Source organism: Emydura macquarii, unplaced genomic scaffold (genome assembly GCF_026122565.2).
Source record: "Emydura macquarii macquarii isolate MOO-44397 ecotype Brisbane River unplaced genomic scaffold, CSIRO-AGI_Emac_v2 contig_369, whole genome shotgun sequence".
Classification (NCBI taxonomy): domain Eukaryota; kingdom Metazoa; phylum Chordata; order Testudines; family Chelidae; genus Emydura; species Emydura macquarii.
In genome coordinates this window covers 3733027-3749428 of record NW_027130506.1, presented here as the reverse complement: position 1 = coordinate 3749428, position 16402 = coordinate 3733027, and the positions used below count along the sequence as shown (strand labels likewise).

Sequence of the window (16402 nt, the reverse complement as noted above, 5' to 3'; positions counted from 1 at the left end):
TTCTTATGAATGAAGATTTTTACTTGTGACCTTACTTTATTGCTTGAGTTAGAAATTTAAGTAATCCTGTCATATATAACTTTTCAGGCAACCACAGCATTATTTTAAATGAAGACACTTTCTTTTAGCTGTAATTTGCACTCTGTCACTGCAGGCTCTATCTTGGTCATCTAAGGTCCTGTCTACATTACAAAACCAAACAGTCAGGTAACTTGTTTATAACATGGTTACCCCCCAACATACTAACAACATCCATTAGGCTTGAAAATTCTAAACACACAAAATATCTAGAGGTCTAAACCTATTAGACAGAGAAAAATATGGAAAATGGGTGGGAGACTGGGGAGGAAATGTGACTATCCATGGCAATGCCCAAGTTTGAAGCAAAATCCCTTCCCTCCAGTGAGCTGCTGGGAAAGGGGAAGATGATAGGATTCCTACCAGAGAGCTAACCTAGGATGTTGTTTAAAGACTCCATCTTTCATTTCAGCTTCCTGGTGTCTAATACACATGAAATCCCCCAAATCAACTGCTAGAAGAGAGAAAAAGCATTCTCTCTGTTCCACCTCATATCGCTGAAACAATTCCTCCTCCTGGCTGCTACAAAGATGGGTTGAGCTCTCTACTATTTTACCTTACCCCCAATCATCTGGCTATTTCCTGCACAAGAGGAGGTGAGGGAAGACTTCACTATTTCCCAAACAGCAGCAGAGTGAAAGTGTCCCAATTTTTGTCAGTTTCTCTACTGCCCTGTTCTGAGAAGCAATGATACACCTGTTGCAGTTTGGGAAAGCCACAAGCAGCAGCGGACACAGGGGCTGTGCTGTCAGGAGTTTTTTCTGGCTAAATCTGCATTGGTTACACTTGTTTCACACTTGGAAGATTTTCTTCATAAATATAAGGAAACTTTAATTTTGGAGGGCTTTTTTAAATGAAAGCTCAGATTCTGAAGAAAGTGATGACATTCATTCATCAAAACTTCCTATTTGCCCTGGGCACATGGATTTTTCAAGCACTGGTTAAACAACAATAACCTCAATAACATTTGCCATATATTGGTATTTGCTACTATATTTACCTGGGAACATGCTTACATCCTCATTTAAAAATGCTCTACAATTTTCTTTCAGAAGGTTATAAACATTTGCAGAAGTTATGCCTGCAAAAAACACATTTCTATTAATTGAAAATATAAAACAATTCCTTCCTTTCTTGCAAACATGGCATAAAGTCAGAGTCCAATGACCTTATGTTTTAGGCCTTGTCTATACTAGAAAGTAAGACAATGTGTCTAGAGGTTTGCATGGATTTAACTAGACAGATTTTTCAATGTATTTCATTAAACCAGTGAACTCTTCTATTATAGTAAGCCTATGTTTAAAGAAGAACTACACATCTCTGAAATAATAAGAATTTTTCAGGTCAGACCTTGCAATTTCAACTGGAAATTCAATGGCCTACAGGAAACACCAGAAAACTTGCTAGTTAGGCCAGCAGATCCAGTTACTCTCAAGTGTCTGTTTAACAGAAGGTTTCGACATGCAAAGAAGAGCCTGTTTTGTGACCTGACAGATGCTGTGACACATCCAGCCAGGAAGAGAACTCACAAAAGCTTGCACTTCCCTACCTATAAGGAAGTTCTACCTGCCACAGAGCAGACATTTCAGTTAGTAAGATTGGATTTCTGCAAAGTGCACTCCTGGAGGAATTCTGTATCAAAAAATTAAAAATTCTCCACACAATATTTTAAAATTCTGCAAAATTCTGCATATTTTATTTGTCAAAATAACAATATAATCATATCAGTCTCAATTATTTTGGTCATTTATTTCAAAATACCTGTCAACAAGTATGTATGTAATAACACAGACAACAAAAAAGATTCAAATGTTTTTGACAAATAGATTTCTTACTAGGCATATTAATACAGAACTTTGAGTAATAATTCATTCACATTACAATACAGAAACATATTTCAAGCACCCCTGAGAAGCAGTACAAAGGTGTGGGGAAGTCAGTGGTAATGGAGGAGCTGAGGGAGAGGGAAATAATTGCTGGGAAGGCTCCTGGGAGTGATTGATAGGTGGTTGGAGGGTTGATGGGTGTGGGTGGGAGAAGAATGTGTCCCTGCACCTCACTCTCCTGTCCCCATATGTTCCTGCACCTCCACTCAGCCACCTCCACTCCCATTCAGCCCTCGTTCCAGTCTGTCCCCTCTCACTAGCCATCCTGAATCCCAGTCTGTGATCCTCCAGCAGCTGCATGTGTCCTGCTCCGTCTGTCCCCGCATATCCCTTGCCTCCTTACGGGGCCCTACAGGCAGGACGCTGTGAGGAACACAGCCTCTCGTCCTCCCTATCGGCTGCTGACTGCTATGGCCAGGGAGCAGGCTGCCTCCGTTCTGATGCCACAGCAGTCCCTAGTGGGCAAAAGGCGTAACTTGCAGCACTTCTCCAGCAGAATGCATTTTCTGCAGAGAAAAAAAAAAATCTGTGGGGCACATGAATTCTGCATGTGTGCAGAATTCCCTCAGGAGTAAAGCACTGAGACAATGATTTCATGGGTAGAAGCCTGTAAATGTGCCACCCAAATAAAAGGATAGACTTTTTTCTTCTAAAGTACTGGGATAATCTGTTATCCAGCCACAATTATTGAGACTGCATAGGATACACAGAAAAGCATCTAGTCTTCTCTTTCATGTTGCTCTCATATCAAAATCCCTCACATAGCATATTTGTTCACACTGTGACAATACCCTCGCCCACCCCAATTCTGCTCTACCATGTGATTTAGGATCCTTATCAGTGTGGTCTCAGTTTTAGCATTGCTCTATTTCATTAACATTTCATTTTGAATCAAATAGAATACAGAAATTCAGCTTTCCAAAGGGGCCAGATCATTAGAAGATCCCTGGTTCTAGGACAGTTATTGAACGAACAAACGAACGCACGCACGCATGCACACTTCACTTATTTTATATAACTGAAGTGTCCAGAAACACATCCATTGCTTACCAGTTAATTAAGTTTTACTGCTTTCTATGATAATTCTATGGATGTACTGATTAGCAGGGTGTACACATGCAATATCTCTAGGTAGATACATGAAATGTTATTTTTCCAGGACTAGAGATAATACTTTCTCAAAACGAAAACAAGAAGTATGTCATACAAAACACTCCATTCAGACAATGTGTTTAAAGCAGTGCTCTTTAACCTCTGCAGAAGAAGTTAGTTAATACTGGAAATTAGATGTAAATGTATAATGGTGAGAGTCATTAACCATTGGAACAATTTACCCAGGGTCTGGGTGAATGCTCCATCACTGACAATTTGTAAATCAAGAGGGGATGCTTTTTCTAAAAAATAAGCTCTAGAAATTAGTTTGGGGAAGTTCTATGGACTGTGTTATACAGGAGGTCAGAGTAGATTATCATAATGGCCCCTTCTGGCCTTGGAATCTATGAATTAACCTAGGAATGAAAAAACAAAACTGTAAGAAGCTACAAAGTCACAAAGAGCCATCCTAACTCTCTTCTGAGATGTGCTATGGCATACCACCATCATAATTGTGTCACTCACTATGCACTGGTGTGATGGTGCAATACAAACACCACCACACAATATCTACATGTCACACCACAATTTTGCAAGTCTCTTTTCTCCTCTATGAAACGCTCTCCTCTCCCTTGCCAGCTGCTCGGTGGAATTGTCCCTAACCCATCCTGGCAGATGGTAGAGTTAAGAAGGAAGAATGATGGCTCAAACCAATTTGTTCAAAGCTCTCTGAGCGGCCTGGTGCGTAAAGACAGCATCGTGGACATCTGCTCCACTCAGCTTGCCTGAAACCTGGGGCTCCCACCCGCAATTTGCGCTGCAGGGGAAAATAATCACACAAAACTCTAGAGAGGCAACTAGAGGATCACCGCAGAGACCTGCGAACAACATTGGCAGGGAAGCCCCGACCCACTCAGGGACCCATCACAGAGGACAGAGCCTGGGGCCCTAGTCACCCTCCCACATGTACAGATAGCTGCAGGCAGATCTCCCCCCCACCCCACCCGGACCCGGCCCGGCCCCACAGCACCAGCACAACTAGCGCCCCCGGGCGTGACTCTCCCTCTCCCTCCCTGGCTGTGTCGCACCGGGCGGCGCCTGTCACCGCCGTACCCGAGCTCCTCAGCCCAGGGGAAGAGGACGGGCAAGACGGCCAGCGCCCGTCATCCGCCCCGGCAAGGAGGCGGAGAGCCCAGCCTCAAAGCCCAGCCGCCCCGGCCCTCGGCCTCTGTGGTCGCCCAGACACCCGCTCCCCAGCACCTGCTGCACGCTCAGCGCCGCCGGGGCGCGGGGCCGGCCGCTCCGCCCAGCTCACGAACAGCAGGTACCGGTCCATGGCCGCGGCAGCGCCGGGCGTCTCCTCCTCTCCCAGCGCGGACCCTCCTCTCAGCCGCCGGCGCCGACCGCCGCCTGTCCCTCCCTCCCGCGCCTCCGACACTTCCGCTTCCCGCGGCGCCCGCCGGGTCCGGCCCGCCCGCCAAGCCGTTCCCCCGGAGCGCCGCCGCCATGTCCAGCTACACCAAGGGGGCTCAGGTGAGTGGCCCCGCGGGCCCGGCCCGGCCCGGCCCGGCCCCTTCGCGCCACGCCGGGCCGGGCCCCTCGCCGGGTGTGGGGGATGCGGGAGCTGGCGGGCAGGCCGCTCAGGCGGCTCCCCTTACCAAGGAGGGCTCGGGTTCGGGCCCTCGCTCGCTCGCTGCCTGGCCTCGGACTGGCGTCCCCTTGGTGGTGGTGGGTGACCCCTCTCCACAGCGGGGGTTGGTGTTTCTGCGGGGCGGGCAGTGGGGCCCTCTCCTCTGTCAGGAGACGTGTTGTCCCTGCCCCACGGTGCAAAAACCGGCGGCGTCCTCTAGGCAGTTCCCTGACGTAAATCCCGGGCCCCGCCGCTTCCCAGGGATGAGTCTCGCCCTTCTGCCTTTGGAGGATGGCGATGGTAGCCAGTGGGCTGCAGAGAATGGAAAGGAAAGGCTCTGCACTTTCCTTCCACGCTCTGCTATATTTACCCTCCCTGGAGAGACGAGTGAAACTCATCGTCCTCACATGGAGCAGCTAATTTCGTAAGGTAGCAAGTAACAAGGCGGGTGCAAAAAGGAAGAGTAAACATAGGCTTTAATCTTGCAGACACTTAGGTCAGGATCCTGCCCACAATCAGGCACATCCATGGGATGGTAGGAAAACTGAGCTTGTGCATAAATGTTTGCAGTATGTGGTGCCTTGTCTGCAGGAGTAAGTAACGTTAAGAGAGTGTTTGTAGGGTTGGGGTGTTACCTATGGAAGTCAACAGAACTATTCTTGCTAATCCTGTGCTGTACTTCATGAAGTGTTTGCAGGATCAGGTCTGTAATTCTTCTATTTAGAATTGCAGATACCTCAAAAATTGAAAGTAAAGTAAGTAGTCAGAGTTATGATAACCCACAGCTCTTATTATTTTGTTAGTTAGTAATAATTTATTAAGAGGAGGTCTAGATTTTGAAAACAATACCAGAAGGTGGAAAAGGCCTCTAGCTATTTCCTCATAGCATTATCACTACTGAAGATAATTTATACAGCACTTACAATTTCCCTCATCCTTTCTTAAAATCTTGGGGAACTATAATTGAACATTAATGTTTGTACAGTATTTAGAAAGAGTGATGAAAGTTTGTTTTTTCTAAAAGTAATTTCTTTATTGGTTAAAAATCATACTGTAGTTAATCTTTAAAATACCTCATGTATTTTCTCTAAAATATCTAACATGCCTAACATAAGTGTGGTTTTTTAGAGTTACTTATGCTGATTGTATTTATTTTTAGTGCATTAACCACAGCTTTCTCAATTCCCTTTAGCAATGGGCTACTTTTGCCAGAGCCTGGTATCTCATAGATGGGAAGATGCAACCACCCGGAAAACTTGCAGCTGTGAGTGTAATCAGACTTCAGGGGAAGCACAAACCTGTGTATCATGCTCTGAGTAAGTATTTTAGTAAACTGCGGCAAACTTGATTTCCTTCATTTGTCTGTTTCCTTTCATATCAATTTTTTAAATCACATTTGGGTTTGTTTGTTTTTGCATTCTTAACAAACTTTAAGACTTTCCATTTTCCCCACCTTCGTTTTTTCTCCCTGACACCTTGTGTCACTGATCTTTTCTTCCATATAAAACCAGGCTTTATATTATTTAATATTGAACAATTATGTTGTTGTAGCATTTATAGGTCCCATTGTTCTAGATGTTGTATAAACACATGGTCCCTGCCCTAAATATGTTTAACTGTAAGCTTCTCAAGGTAGGGATTTTGTATTGTCCTATGCATTTGTACTACATCTAGCATAATGGAGCCATGAATCTGGTTTGAGGCTTCTGAGCAACTTCTGTAAAACAAATAATGATATTCCCTAAACTGTGCATCATGTATAGAAGCAAATGCCAATCAGCTGTGCAAACATGGAAGCGCTGAGCAGTGTCCATCTATCATGCTAAGCCAATTCCAGTAATGACAATCCTCTCTGCCTGAAGATAAGGCTGGAGCTCTGCCAGCATGCAGCCTGCCACTGTTGAGTAGTGTCTTTGGATAGTTTTGGCAGTGCATGGTGGAGGAGAAAAGACTTGTGCAGGGGGGGGACTGAGAGCAAGGGGTGACTGAGAGAAGCACGGAGCCTGTATGACTGCACTATTGTCATGAGCATTGCAAGCACAGCTTTCACGTATTTGCAGAGCCACAAGAAGAACTGCAAGGAACACAACGATTTTCTCATGGTCAGTTTGCTGTGGGACATAGCGAGAAACAATTCAAGGTTGTTGGCGGCATTCACGAAGCAGCTGCAAATGGTGGAGTGCCACTTCTGGGCCCGAGAAATGAGCACTGATTAGTGGGATCACATCGTAACACAGGATTTGGGATGACGAGTGGTGACTGCAGAACTTTCAGATGCGAAGGCCACATTCTTGGATCTGTGTGCTGAGCTCACCCCCACCATCTGAGACAGGGAAAGCTGCCCTGACAGGGAGAAGTGAGTGACGATCGCACTATGGAAACGCAGTGCTAGATTTCTACTGATCAGTGGAGATTCATTTTGAAGTGGGAAGGTCCACTGTGGGGGCCATTATTATGAAAGTGTACCAGGCCATTAATAATCTCCTGCTCCTTGGCAATGTGCAGAACATAGTGGATGGCTTTGCAGCTGTGAGGTTCCCAAACTGCGATGGAGCAATAGATGGGAAGCACATCCTTATTTTGGCCCCAGAGCACCTTGCTAGTACATCAACAGAAAGGGCTACTTTTACATGGTTATGCAAGCACTGATGGATTACCAGAGATGCTTCACTGACACCAGTGTTGGCTGGTCAGGGAAGGCGCATGGTGTTCTACAAGCAGAAGCCTTGTTTTCAACTGGTGAATTACCATTGGCAATGTTGAAATGCCAGTAGTGATCCTGGGGGATCCTGCCTACTCTGACTCTTGACCCTCTGCTTGGGCCACCTTGATAACACCAAGGAAAGATTCAACTACCGGCTCAGCAGATGCAGAATGACAGCTGAATGTGCTTTTGATATATTGAAGGGGTATTAGTGATGTTTATTCACCAGATTGGATCTCAGTGCAAAAAATATCGCAATGATTATAGCTGATTGTTGTGTCCTGCGTAATATTTGAGAAACAAAGGGGAAAAACTTGTTGCATGGGTGGAGGTGGAGTGACAGCTGTTCCAAGTCAGCAGACAATCAGACAAGCTGTACGGCTTAGGAAGGCTTTGAAAAAGCACTTTATCAGTGAGCCACAGTAATGTGCTGTGGTGTACTGTGCTCAACCTGGCGCCGCAGTTTGGGGCTTGTTCAGAATTGTGTGGTGCTTGCTGCATATCTGTGTGTATATCATTTGACAGTATACCTATTAATGTTAGGGTGCTTCCTGTACAGTTATCATGACTAAATTGTTTGACACTGATCCTATTGGTTGTCATTGTACAAGACCACTACTTTCACTGCCATCAGGCATTATACAACTGAGTTGTAAACTAATAAAGATGAATAACGTTCAAAACAAAACTTTCGCTTATGAAAACAGCCCCCCCCCCCAAAATCTGAAAACTGAAAATTTAATTTAAAAATATTTAAGAATCTTAGTAAATAAACAAGAGGAAGGAACATTGATGTTCTTTGTAGCTACATCATCAAAGACTCTCGCAGGTCAGTGTAGGTGAAGCTATGGTTGTCCATGCTTTCCCTCAGTGTGGAATGGTAGGGGTAGGTATGCAGGCCATGAGGAATGGTGGGGGGTGGGGAATAAGGATGCACTGTGCTTTGATTTTCCACACACTGCGAAAGGAGTTGAGCCCAGGATTGTTGAACCTGGAGGTCCACGAGAGTTTGCAGCTTCTGACTTGGCTGCCGGAGAATTCCCAATCTGTTCTGATGCATTTCCCTCTCCTTTTCCTGTGCCTTTCTCCTGTCTGCGCTTTCCTTCTCCATACAGTCTGTAATATTCACTTTCCAGATCCTCAGGTGCAGCACTGGCTTGCGGGATCTCACAGAACATGTCCTCCCACATCCTCTTTTGTTTTCTCCTCTTCATGTGAGTCAGTCGTTCTGCTGGCACGGAGGGGGTACCCCTCAAGGCTGCAATGGCCGCAGCTACAGATAAAACACAGTCATATGATTGTCACTATAGTAGGAATGGCAAGTGAAATTTAAGATTCAGAACTCCTCCTCCCCTCTTCTGTTGCTCCCCCTGAAGTGTTAAACAAGACATGTTTATTGACACTTCTGCTTTGGAGTGCTTGTGCCCGGTGCCACTCTCAGCTCAAGCCATGGTAAATTTGACCTGCCAGGGATGAGGGAATTGCTCAGTTACATGAGTATATGGCACTGGCACTGAATACTGTCACCATTTTCCACAAGTGGTGGTACTTTTACCTGATATCTCACTCCTGAGGGTAGCAGATACAGAGAGAGCACAGCTGCAGCTAGCATCCCAAAGTTAGCCGGAACCATATAGCACTAGCCTGTTTACAGCAATGGTACCTGCCAAAGTAACTGCCAACTGGAGTGGGAAAGCATCCTACTGCAGAGGAAGGAATAAGGCTGCCATCCCTAGAAACCTTCAGGAAAGGATTGCAGAGTACCTACATGGAGGTTTCATTGAGCTCTCTCAGGAGGATTCAAGGGACATCCCTGTGTACATAAACAAGCTGCTCCACATGCCTCCTCCCCCACCTAACTAGAGGAGAATGAATAGCAGATAACGACTGTACCTCTCTTTGTTGTAGCATGAGTAAATTAATGAAAAGTCGATAAATGTGTCCTGCTAAGTTGAGGGTGCCATCACTGTAATTGGAAATTTATTTACACACTTAACTGAGGTTCTTTCCCCTGCACTGTGCTTGCCCATGCTCAACTGCAGGGACTGGCTGGACTGCAGTGGAGTAAAAAACAGTTCCTAGCTTGCAGCACAGCTCAACTTCCCTGTAACCTGTCCACCACATTCTTCATCCACGTCCTCCTCCTTGATCACAGCAAGGGCATGTGACTCGATCTCCTCAGAGGTATCCATAGTAGTATTTAGGATGGTGGTGGGGTCTTTGCCAAATATGGCATGCAGCTCTTCATAAAAGTGGCAGATCTGTGACTCAGTACTGAATCGATTGTTGGCCTCCCTGACTTTCTGCTATGCATGCTTAATTTCCTTGGCTTTCATGTGACACTGCTGCTGGTCCCTGTCATGCCCTTCCTACTGCATCCCCTGAGCAATCTGCTCATAGATGTTGATGTTTCTATGGCTGGTTTGGAGCTGTGCCTGCACATCCTCTTCTCCCCACAGTTCCAGGAGATTCAATATTTCCTGTCTACTCCAGGCAGGAGTGCCTCTGAAGTATATAGCTGGCATAGTCAGCTGGGCAGTTGTGCACAAGAATGCAGAGCAGATAGAGGTGTGCTCACCAAGCTAGGCAAGCGGTAAAAGGCATTTAAAATTTTTACAGGGGCTTTAAAGGCGAGGGGCTGGGGGGCTTCTGGTATGCGTGACCCCTAGGCAGTGGAGTTAACAATTGTGACCAGAGTGGTCAGTATTGGACATTTTGGGACAGCTGCTGGAGGACTGTTAGGGTAATGCAGCTGTGAGGGTAACGCATAGGTAACACAATGCATCAACCTCCATACATCAACCATGGCTCAGTGCCACTCAGGGAGCTGGTGTTACTATATCGGCATAATGGGGCACTTACGTCAGTGGAAGACCAATTTAATTGTAGACTCGTGCACAATAGGTCGACACAAGGTGTCTTACATTGACCTAACTTTGTAGTGTAGACCAGTCTTATTGTAGCTATACCTCATGGGCATAATTCATAAAGTAAGAATGGCTAAGAACTTAAAAATTGGATGGTAACAGACAGCAAAACTTAGTGACGTTCTAAACAAAAAGAACCCTCAATTATGCTTTAGCTGTTTCCATCATTTCCTGCTGACTCTACAAATGTTTTAGGCTTTTACAATGACTCACACAGTGACATTCTTAGAATCTTATAATATAGATTTTGTTTAAAATCTATCATTATTACATCTTTGAATGTTAAAAATGAGATTAGAGCATAGGCGCTGACACTAGGGGTGCTGGGGGTGTGGCATGGCTTTGAGTGATTTCCATCATATACAGGGCTTATAGTTTGGTTCCGTGGTTCTCAGCACCCACACTGTACAAATTGTTCCTGAACCCCTGGATTAGAGCAACGACTCCCTATTTTTTTCCATTTGTTTACTTTGTGCGTTTAACAACAACATGGCTGCTTGTAGTTTGGCATCATTCTTTTACCTGTATATCTGGTCAGCTTACATAACAGAGAGAAACATTTTTTTAAAAGGAAAATATTATTGTGAAACCAAAATAATATGAAAGTGAGCACAAGGACAAGTATAATAACTGAACCTACTTTTAACTCACTCTTTTAAAAAATGAGATTAAAAGATGTCAAGTTGGTTGTCCCTTTATGTAAAACACATTTCAAAATTGTTTATTCATTAAAGGCTACATTCTTTTAAAGGTGAATTTTCAAAATATATTATCCAATAAAATGGATTTCTGGAGGGGCGGTTGTGTGTGTCTTCTCAGTTTCTCATTTTTTTTAAATAAATTTCAAATATCCATTTTAATTTAAACCAAAAGATTGTCTCCCTTTCAGCCAGGCTGGCTAACCTGCAATAAAGGCATTATTGTTTATTTATTTTACAATAGTCAAGGAATGAGATCCAATTGTGCCAGGCCTTGTACAAAAAGATGGTCACTGTCCACAATGCTGAGTTTGTGACATGGAAAATCTTTCCATGGCGCTTGTACGAATTATTCCAAAGATTTAGTAAGACTTATGTTCCAAAAGCTTATCTATATTGCTGTAGTTTGTTAATATTGTCTTTGAAATAACTCATCTAATATTGGTTTGTGCTGTGTATACATTTTTTACCATTCATTTCCATATAAAGATTTAGGTTAGTTGTTATTTTTTATAGCAGAAAGCCAAACGTAGAATATGATTGTAGAAGTGATTTTAGTAATATGAATTTTAAAGCTGCAAAACATGTTTTATCCACAAGATGTCACTTGAGACCAAACTTTCCTGAAAAATTAATATTTTTGATCATTCACTGCAAAAGATCTTTTGATCATTAGCTTAACATTCATTCAGTTTTTAGCTTCTGGGCAGGGAAAAATTTTTTTAGAAGGATTTTATATGGTTTGCTGCTTCTGTTAAAATAGGTTAAAATCTTTATTAAGATTAGTGGTTTTCAACCTGTGGTCTGCAGACCTCTGGGCGTCCACAGATTATGCCTAAGATTTCTAAAGGGGTCCGCACCTGCATTTGAAATTTTTTAAGGGTCCACAAATGAAAAAAGATTAAAAACCACTGATTAAGATAACTTTTAATATGTAAAGCACTATTTAAACAATATTACACACAGGATACCATATTTAGTATGTTCATTTATTAGGTAAGAAGAGTTTGATGTAGTGTTTTGAACACTGTTAGTTTTTCAATGTGTTTGTTTCTGGTAATAGATGAGTGATATGTAAAAGAGCAGAGCCCCTATGGATTTCCATTTTGCATCATTGATTGCTTTGTGATGCTGAAAGAGGTTTGTTTTTGTTTGTTTGTTTGTTTTTTAATTACTAAAATATTTCAAAGAACTTTTAAAATACTGTAATCTCAATGGAATAAAACAATGTTAAACTGTCAGATGCTTCTGTTGAATAAAGCTTTTCTATTTATTTATTGTTTTTCCAAATAAACTGATCTGAATTCAAACTCAGTGAGAGAGAGGGAAGAAATTTGATTTCATGTAAACTTATCTTGAATTTAAAATGGGGAAAATGTTATTTTTCTTCTATTTCCACAATAAAAATTTTTAGACACAATTATGCCACCCACATTTCACCAAGCATTCAAGAGCATAAGAATATTGATCATGTTCACTGTACTTTTGTTCCCTTAATGAAGTTAAACATTGATACGTAACCTTTATTGAAACTTCTTAGAAGATGAAATAAATCTAACAAAAGCAATTAAATGAAACCAGAATGCACTTGGTAATTTACCTGCTGTGTTGGAGCTCAGGCACAACTACCTTAAGGTGGATAATAGTTCTTCACCACTTGCAATAAAATGCTTATCAGCCTTTAGGGTGAAAACTTCAGGAATTCTTTCAGCTTGTAGTATTTAGTACTTAACTCTTTTTCCTAACCATTGTAAGACTTGTCTTCTTAAAATGAACAAGAAATTTGGCATGTATGTTGTTAGTATTGTAAGCTAATAGATGACAGAGTGACTCGTGATCCTAGGCGGATGTCAGGCACTTTATTTAATAAAAAAAAAATCTTGTACCCCGTTACTGATTTTTACCATTGGAAAGGAATTAGTGAAGATTTACAATCTTGGTGTTTTCTTTCTTTGGTTTTTTTTGGTGTATGTATATTGGGAAACATAACTTTAAAAAAATTAAATTATGACACATTAATGATATATCATGAGAACAACCAAAAAAAACCCCATTTTTTCCTGCAGTATGGTTCATTGGGTCTGCATTGTGAGCAAATTTTGAGCTTAATTGTGCATGTGATATAGCTTTCCTTTTTTCCACTGTTGAATGATGCCTGTTCTGGAGTATTGCAGGAACAGTAGTTACTATTTAAAGAGAAGAAGCAAGGAATATTGTATCCAATTGAAAGTGCAAGGGATTCCTGAGATATGTATAGATTTGGTCTTTCTTAAAGATGTAATGTTACTGCCCAGCTGGGTCCCCAGTCTATAGCTGTGCATGGGATTCTTTCTTTTGGCCCATCAGTGCAAAATCCTGTGTGGACAGTCTTAATTACACTTAAATATGTTTATATTATCAATGCAAGCTAAACAGATACAGGCCAGTTTTAAACAAGTACAAGAGTGTTCACACAGGATTTTTCACTGATTGAACAGAATCAGCTTTAAACTGATTTTAGTTTTGTTTTTGTTTTTTTTTAAATCCATTTCTCTGCGTAAGAAAGACCTTAAATTCCAAATTTTGATTATTACAACTACTCAAATGAAAATTTTCTTGGGATCTTTAATTATCACAACGGTCTTGGACCTTTGGTTTCTCTCTAATTTGAACGGTGGCACCCCCAGTAACATTCTAGAGCATTGGGTCAATATTGGCTCAAATGGTAGACTGCCAGTTATTGAATCACCCAGTGACCCTGCTTAGTTTGTGAGACCAGACTCACTCGTAGGTGATAAGGCTGCAAGTTTATGAGGATTTGGACCTGTAGGGAAATAGAAGTGCAGCTGCTAACAGAGAAAACTTTATCCACCAGCCACTGCACATGAAACCTTAAGCATAAAATCTGACAGAAAAGTGTAGCTGCTGATGGTGAAGATTTTATCTATCAGCAGCTGCTGGTGTATAAACTTTGAATTTTGAAGAACAATTGCCAAAAATGATCTTAAATCCATTTTTCCTCCCCAAAACCTACAAATTGTACCAGATTTCTTCAGAATTCACCTGCCTTCCAAATTTTTCACATTTTGTAAAAGTGATCAGTCAGCAATGAAAAGTTACATTTCCAAGGACAAATTTCAGCCAGAGCTCAAATTAAGAGGCTTGTAGTAGTTGTAAAGAGAAAACAGAAAAAAACCCATAGAAAATTCAAGAGGCATAAACACTGAAATGTCACACCAACTAACCACTAACTTCTAGAGAAAAACAAATTAGCATGTTATCTGCGTATTTAAATGCCTGGGTAACGTGTCTGAGTTTAAAATACCTTCCTGCCAAAATGAACAAGTGTATAGAAATTAAAAGAAAAAAATTAAAATTGTGGTTGGAAGGTTAGATTAAAGGTTAGATTTGTATGACAGATGTCTACAGTAGGCTGAATATTAATGATTTTTTACAAAAGTAATATTTGTGACTTTTAACCCTTTTCATGTAAGTTTTAAAGAAAATAAATGTATTTATTCAGGCTCTGTAAAGATAACCAAGACTTTTTTATTATACTTTAATATATCATGTTATATTATTATACTTTAATTATACATATTATTATATGATTTAATATATCATAGACTAACTTTATATCATAGGCTATACTTTCATACCCAACTACCTAGACTAAATCTTGGTAGGGAAATGAACTCTGGGTCAGTCATTTTCCAAAGATCTGAATTAATATGGTAGTCATGCCTCATCTTATTTTTTTAGAAAACTTGTTACACAATGTTTTTATACCTGTTAGGTTTTAGTAAAAATAATTTGTTCACATTTTATTTAAAATGAAAGATGTGTCAAAATTTCTAATGCTTGAAAAATATTGTTAGTAAAAGAATACAGGTGTTTTCATTTTAGTGCCTATAAATGAGATGGATGCTCTTTACATTCCAGGCAAAATTTCATATTGAGCTCATTTATATATATGTTGTAACAGTCAACTCTACTTGATTTGTAATACAAATGCTTCAGTCTAGCACAAAACTAATGACTTTAAATCTTTCTTTTAGTTTCCAATACATATTTTAGCTTTAGGTCCTAAGATTGTTTTAATACAAATATTTTTCTAGTCCAAAAATACTGTATTGTATAAATTGTTTATCATGAAAAATTGTTTTAGAAAGCTGAAATTAATTTAAAATCTGCTTTAAAGATTAATCTTTAGTTAGTGTTAATTTTTTTCACGTTAACTTTTGGTAGTGTAGAGCAAACATATTGAATAAAATGACATGTTATCCTGTGAACTAAGGAATGCAAATCTTATTCATGCAAATTGCACGGACTTAAACTATCCAGGGCTGATTTTAAAAAATAAATAAATTATCTATTCACCCACCATTCAATGTTGTAGTGGTGATGATGAAAAAAAGCTAATAAATTTCTCTGTGTTTAAGGCTAGATTTTTATTTGAAAGGTGATGCTTTTTAGTGATTTCCTCATTTGAGACATTATAATGGGGGTATTTATTCTGTTTTTGAGAGTAATTCAATGGGGACCTTATTGCCCTTGTGATCTCTTTTATTGAAATTTCTATCATTTGTAATCTAGGTGACTGTGGAGACCATGTTGTCGTAATAAATACAAGACACATTGCATTTTCTGGTAACAAATGGGAACAGAAAGTATATTCTTCTCATACAGGGTAAGTGTACCATGACTTGATTGTAAATGCTCAAAGAAGGTAGTAGTAGAGATGGATGCTGAAGTCTGTTTTGTTTATAAGGAAATTAACTGTAAAACATGAATTCATAGGAAATCCTGTTTGTGTGTGTTACAAAGCTTGTGTTCTGTTACATGTCTCTGTCTCTGTCCACCCTGGCACAATATGTATCATTGGGGAAATGATCTTAGATACAAGACGTCAGAAGAAGCTGAAGTACATTTTGCCTAGCAAAACAATCTTACTGGATGGAGATAAAGTCAAAGAACAGGAATATCATAGAATCATAATTTTCTTTGCCCTCTGCTGGACTCTCTCCAATTTGTCCACATTTTTTCTGTATGTGGGGGGCCAAAACTGGACACAATACTCCAGATATGGCCTCACCAGTGCTGAATAGAGGGGAATAATCACTTCCTTTGATCTACTGGCAGTGCTCCTACTAGTGCAGCACAATATGCTGTTGGCCTTCTTGGCAGTAAGGGCACACTGACTCATATCCAGCTTGTCCACTGTAACCCTCAGGTCCTTTTCTACAGAACTGCTGCTTAGCCAGTCAGTCCCCAGTCTGTAGCAGTGCATGGGATTCTTCCATCCTAAGTACAGAACCCTGCACTTGTCCTTGTTGAACCTCATCAGATTTCTTTTGGCCCAGTCCTCCGATTTGTTTAAGTCATTCTGTATCCTGTCCCTAACCTCC

The 16402-nt window shown here is 41.1% G+C and overlaps 2 protein-coding genes across 5 annotated transcripts in view; one reads left to right on the top strand and one right to left on the bottom strand.

Annotated features, from left to right (window-relative positions):
* The window catches only part of MTBP (MDM2 binding protein), a 69266-nt gene extending 64793 nt beyond the window's left edge, over nt 1-4473 (bottom strand). Inside the window, exons 1-2 of one of the 3 annotated variants that reach the window (XM_067530894.1) lie at nt 4317-4473; nt 1079-1159 (exon numbers count right to left, since the gene is read on the bottom strand). In XM_067530894.1, the coding sequence (XP_067386995.1) occupies nt 1079-1159; nt 4317-4392 (157 nt within the window). In that variant the 5' untranslated portion in view covers nt 4393-4473. Of the gene's footprint in view, nt 1-1078; nt 1160-2221; nt 2338-4316 lie in introns of those variants that run through there. The other 2 variants (XM_067530876.1, XM_067530884.1) reach the window with 2 other exon arrangements.
* Nucleotides 4451-16402, top strand: part of MRPL13 (mitochondrial ribosomal protein L13) — a 62815-nt gene continuing 50863 nt past the window's right edge. The window contains exons 1-3 of one of the 2 annotated variants that reach the window (XM_067530911.1): nt 4451-4589; nt 5879-6002; nt 15591-15684. In XM_067530911.1, the coding sequence (XP_067387012.1) occupies nt 4563-4589; nt 5879-6002; nt 15591-15684 (245 nt within the window). In that variant the 5' untranslated portion in view covers nt 4451-4562. The remainder of the gene's footprint in view (nt 4590-5878; nt 6003-15590; nt 15685-16402) is intronic. The other variant, XM_067530903.1, reaches the window with a different exon arrangement.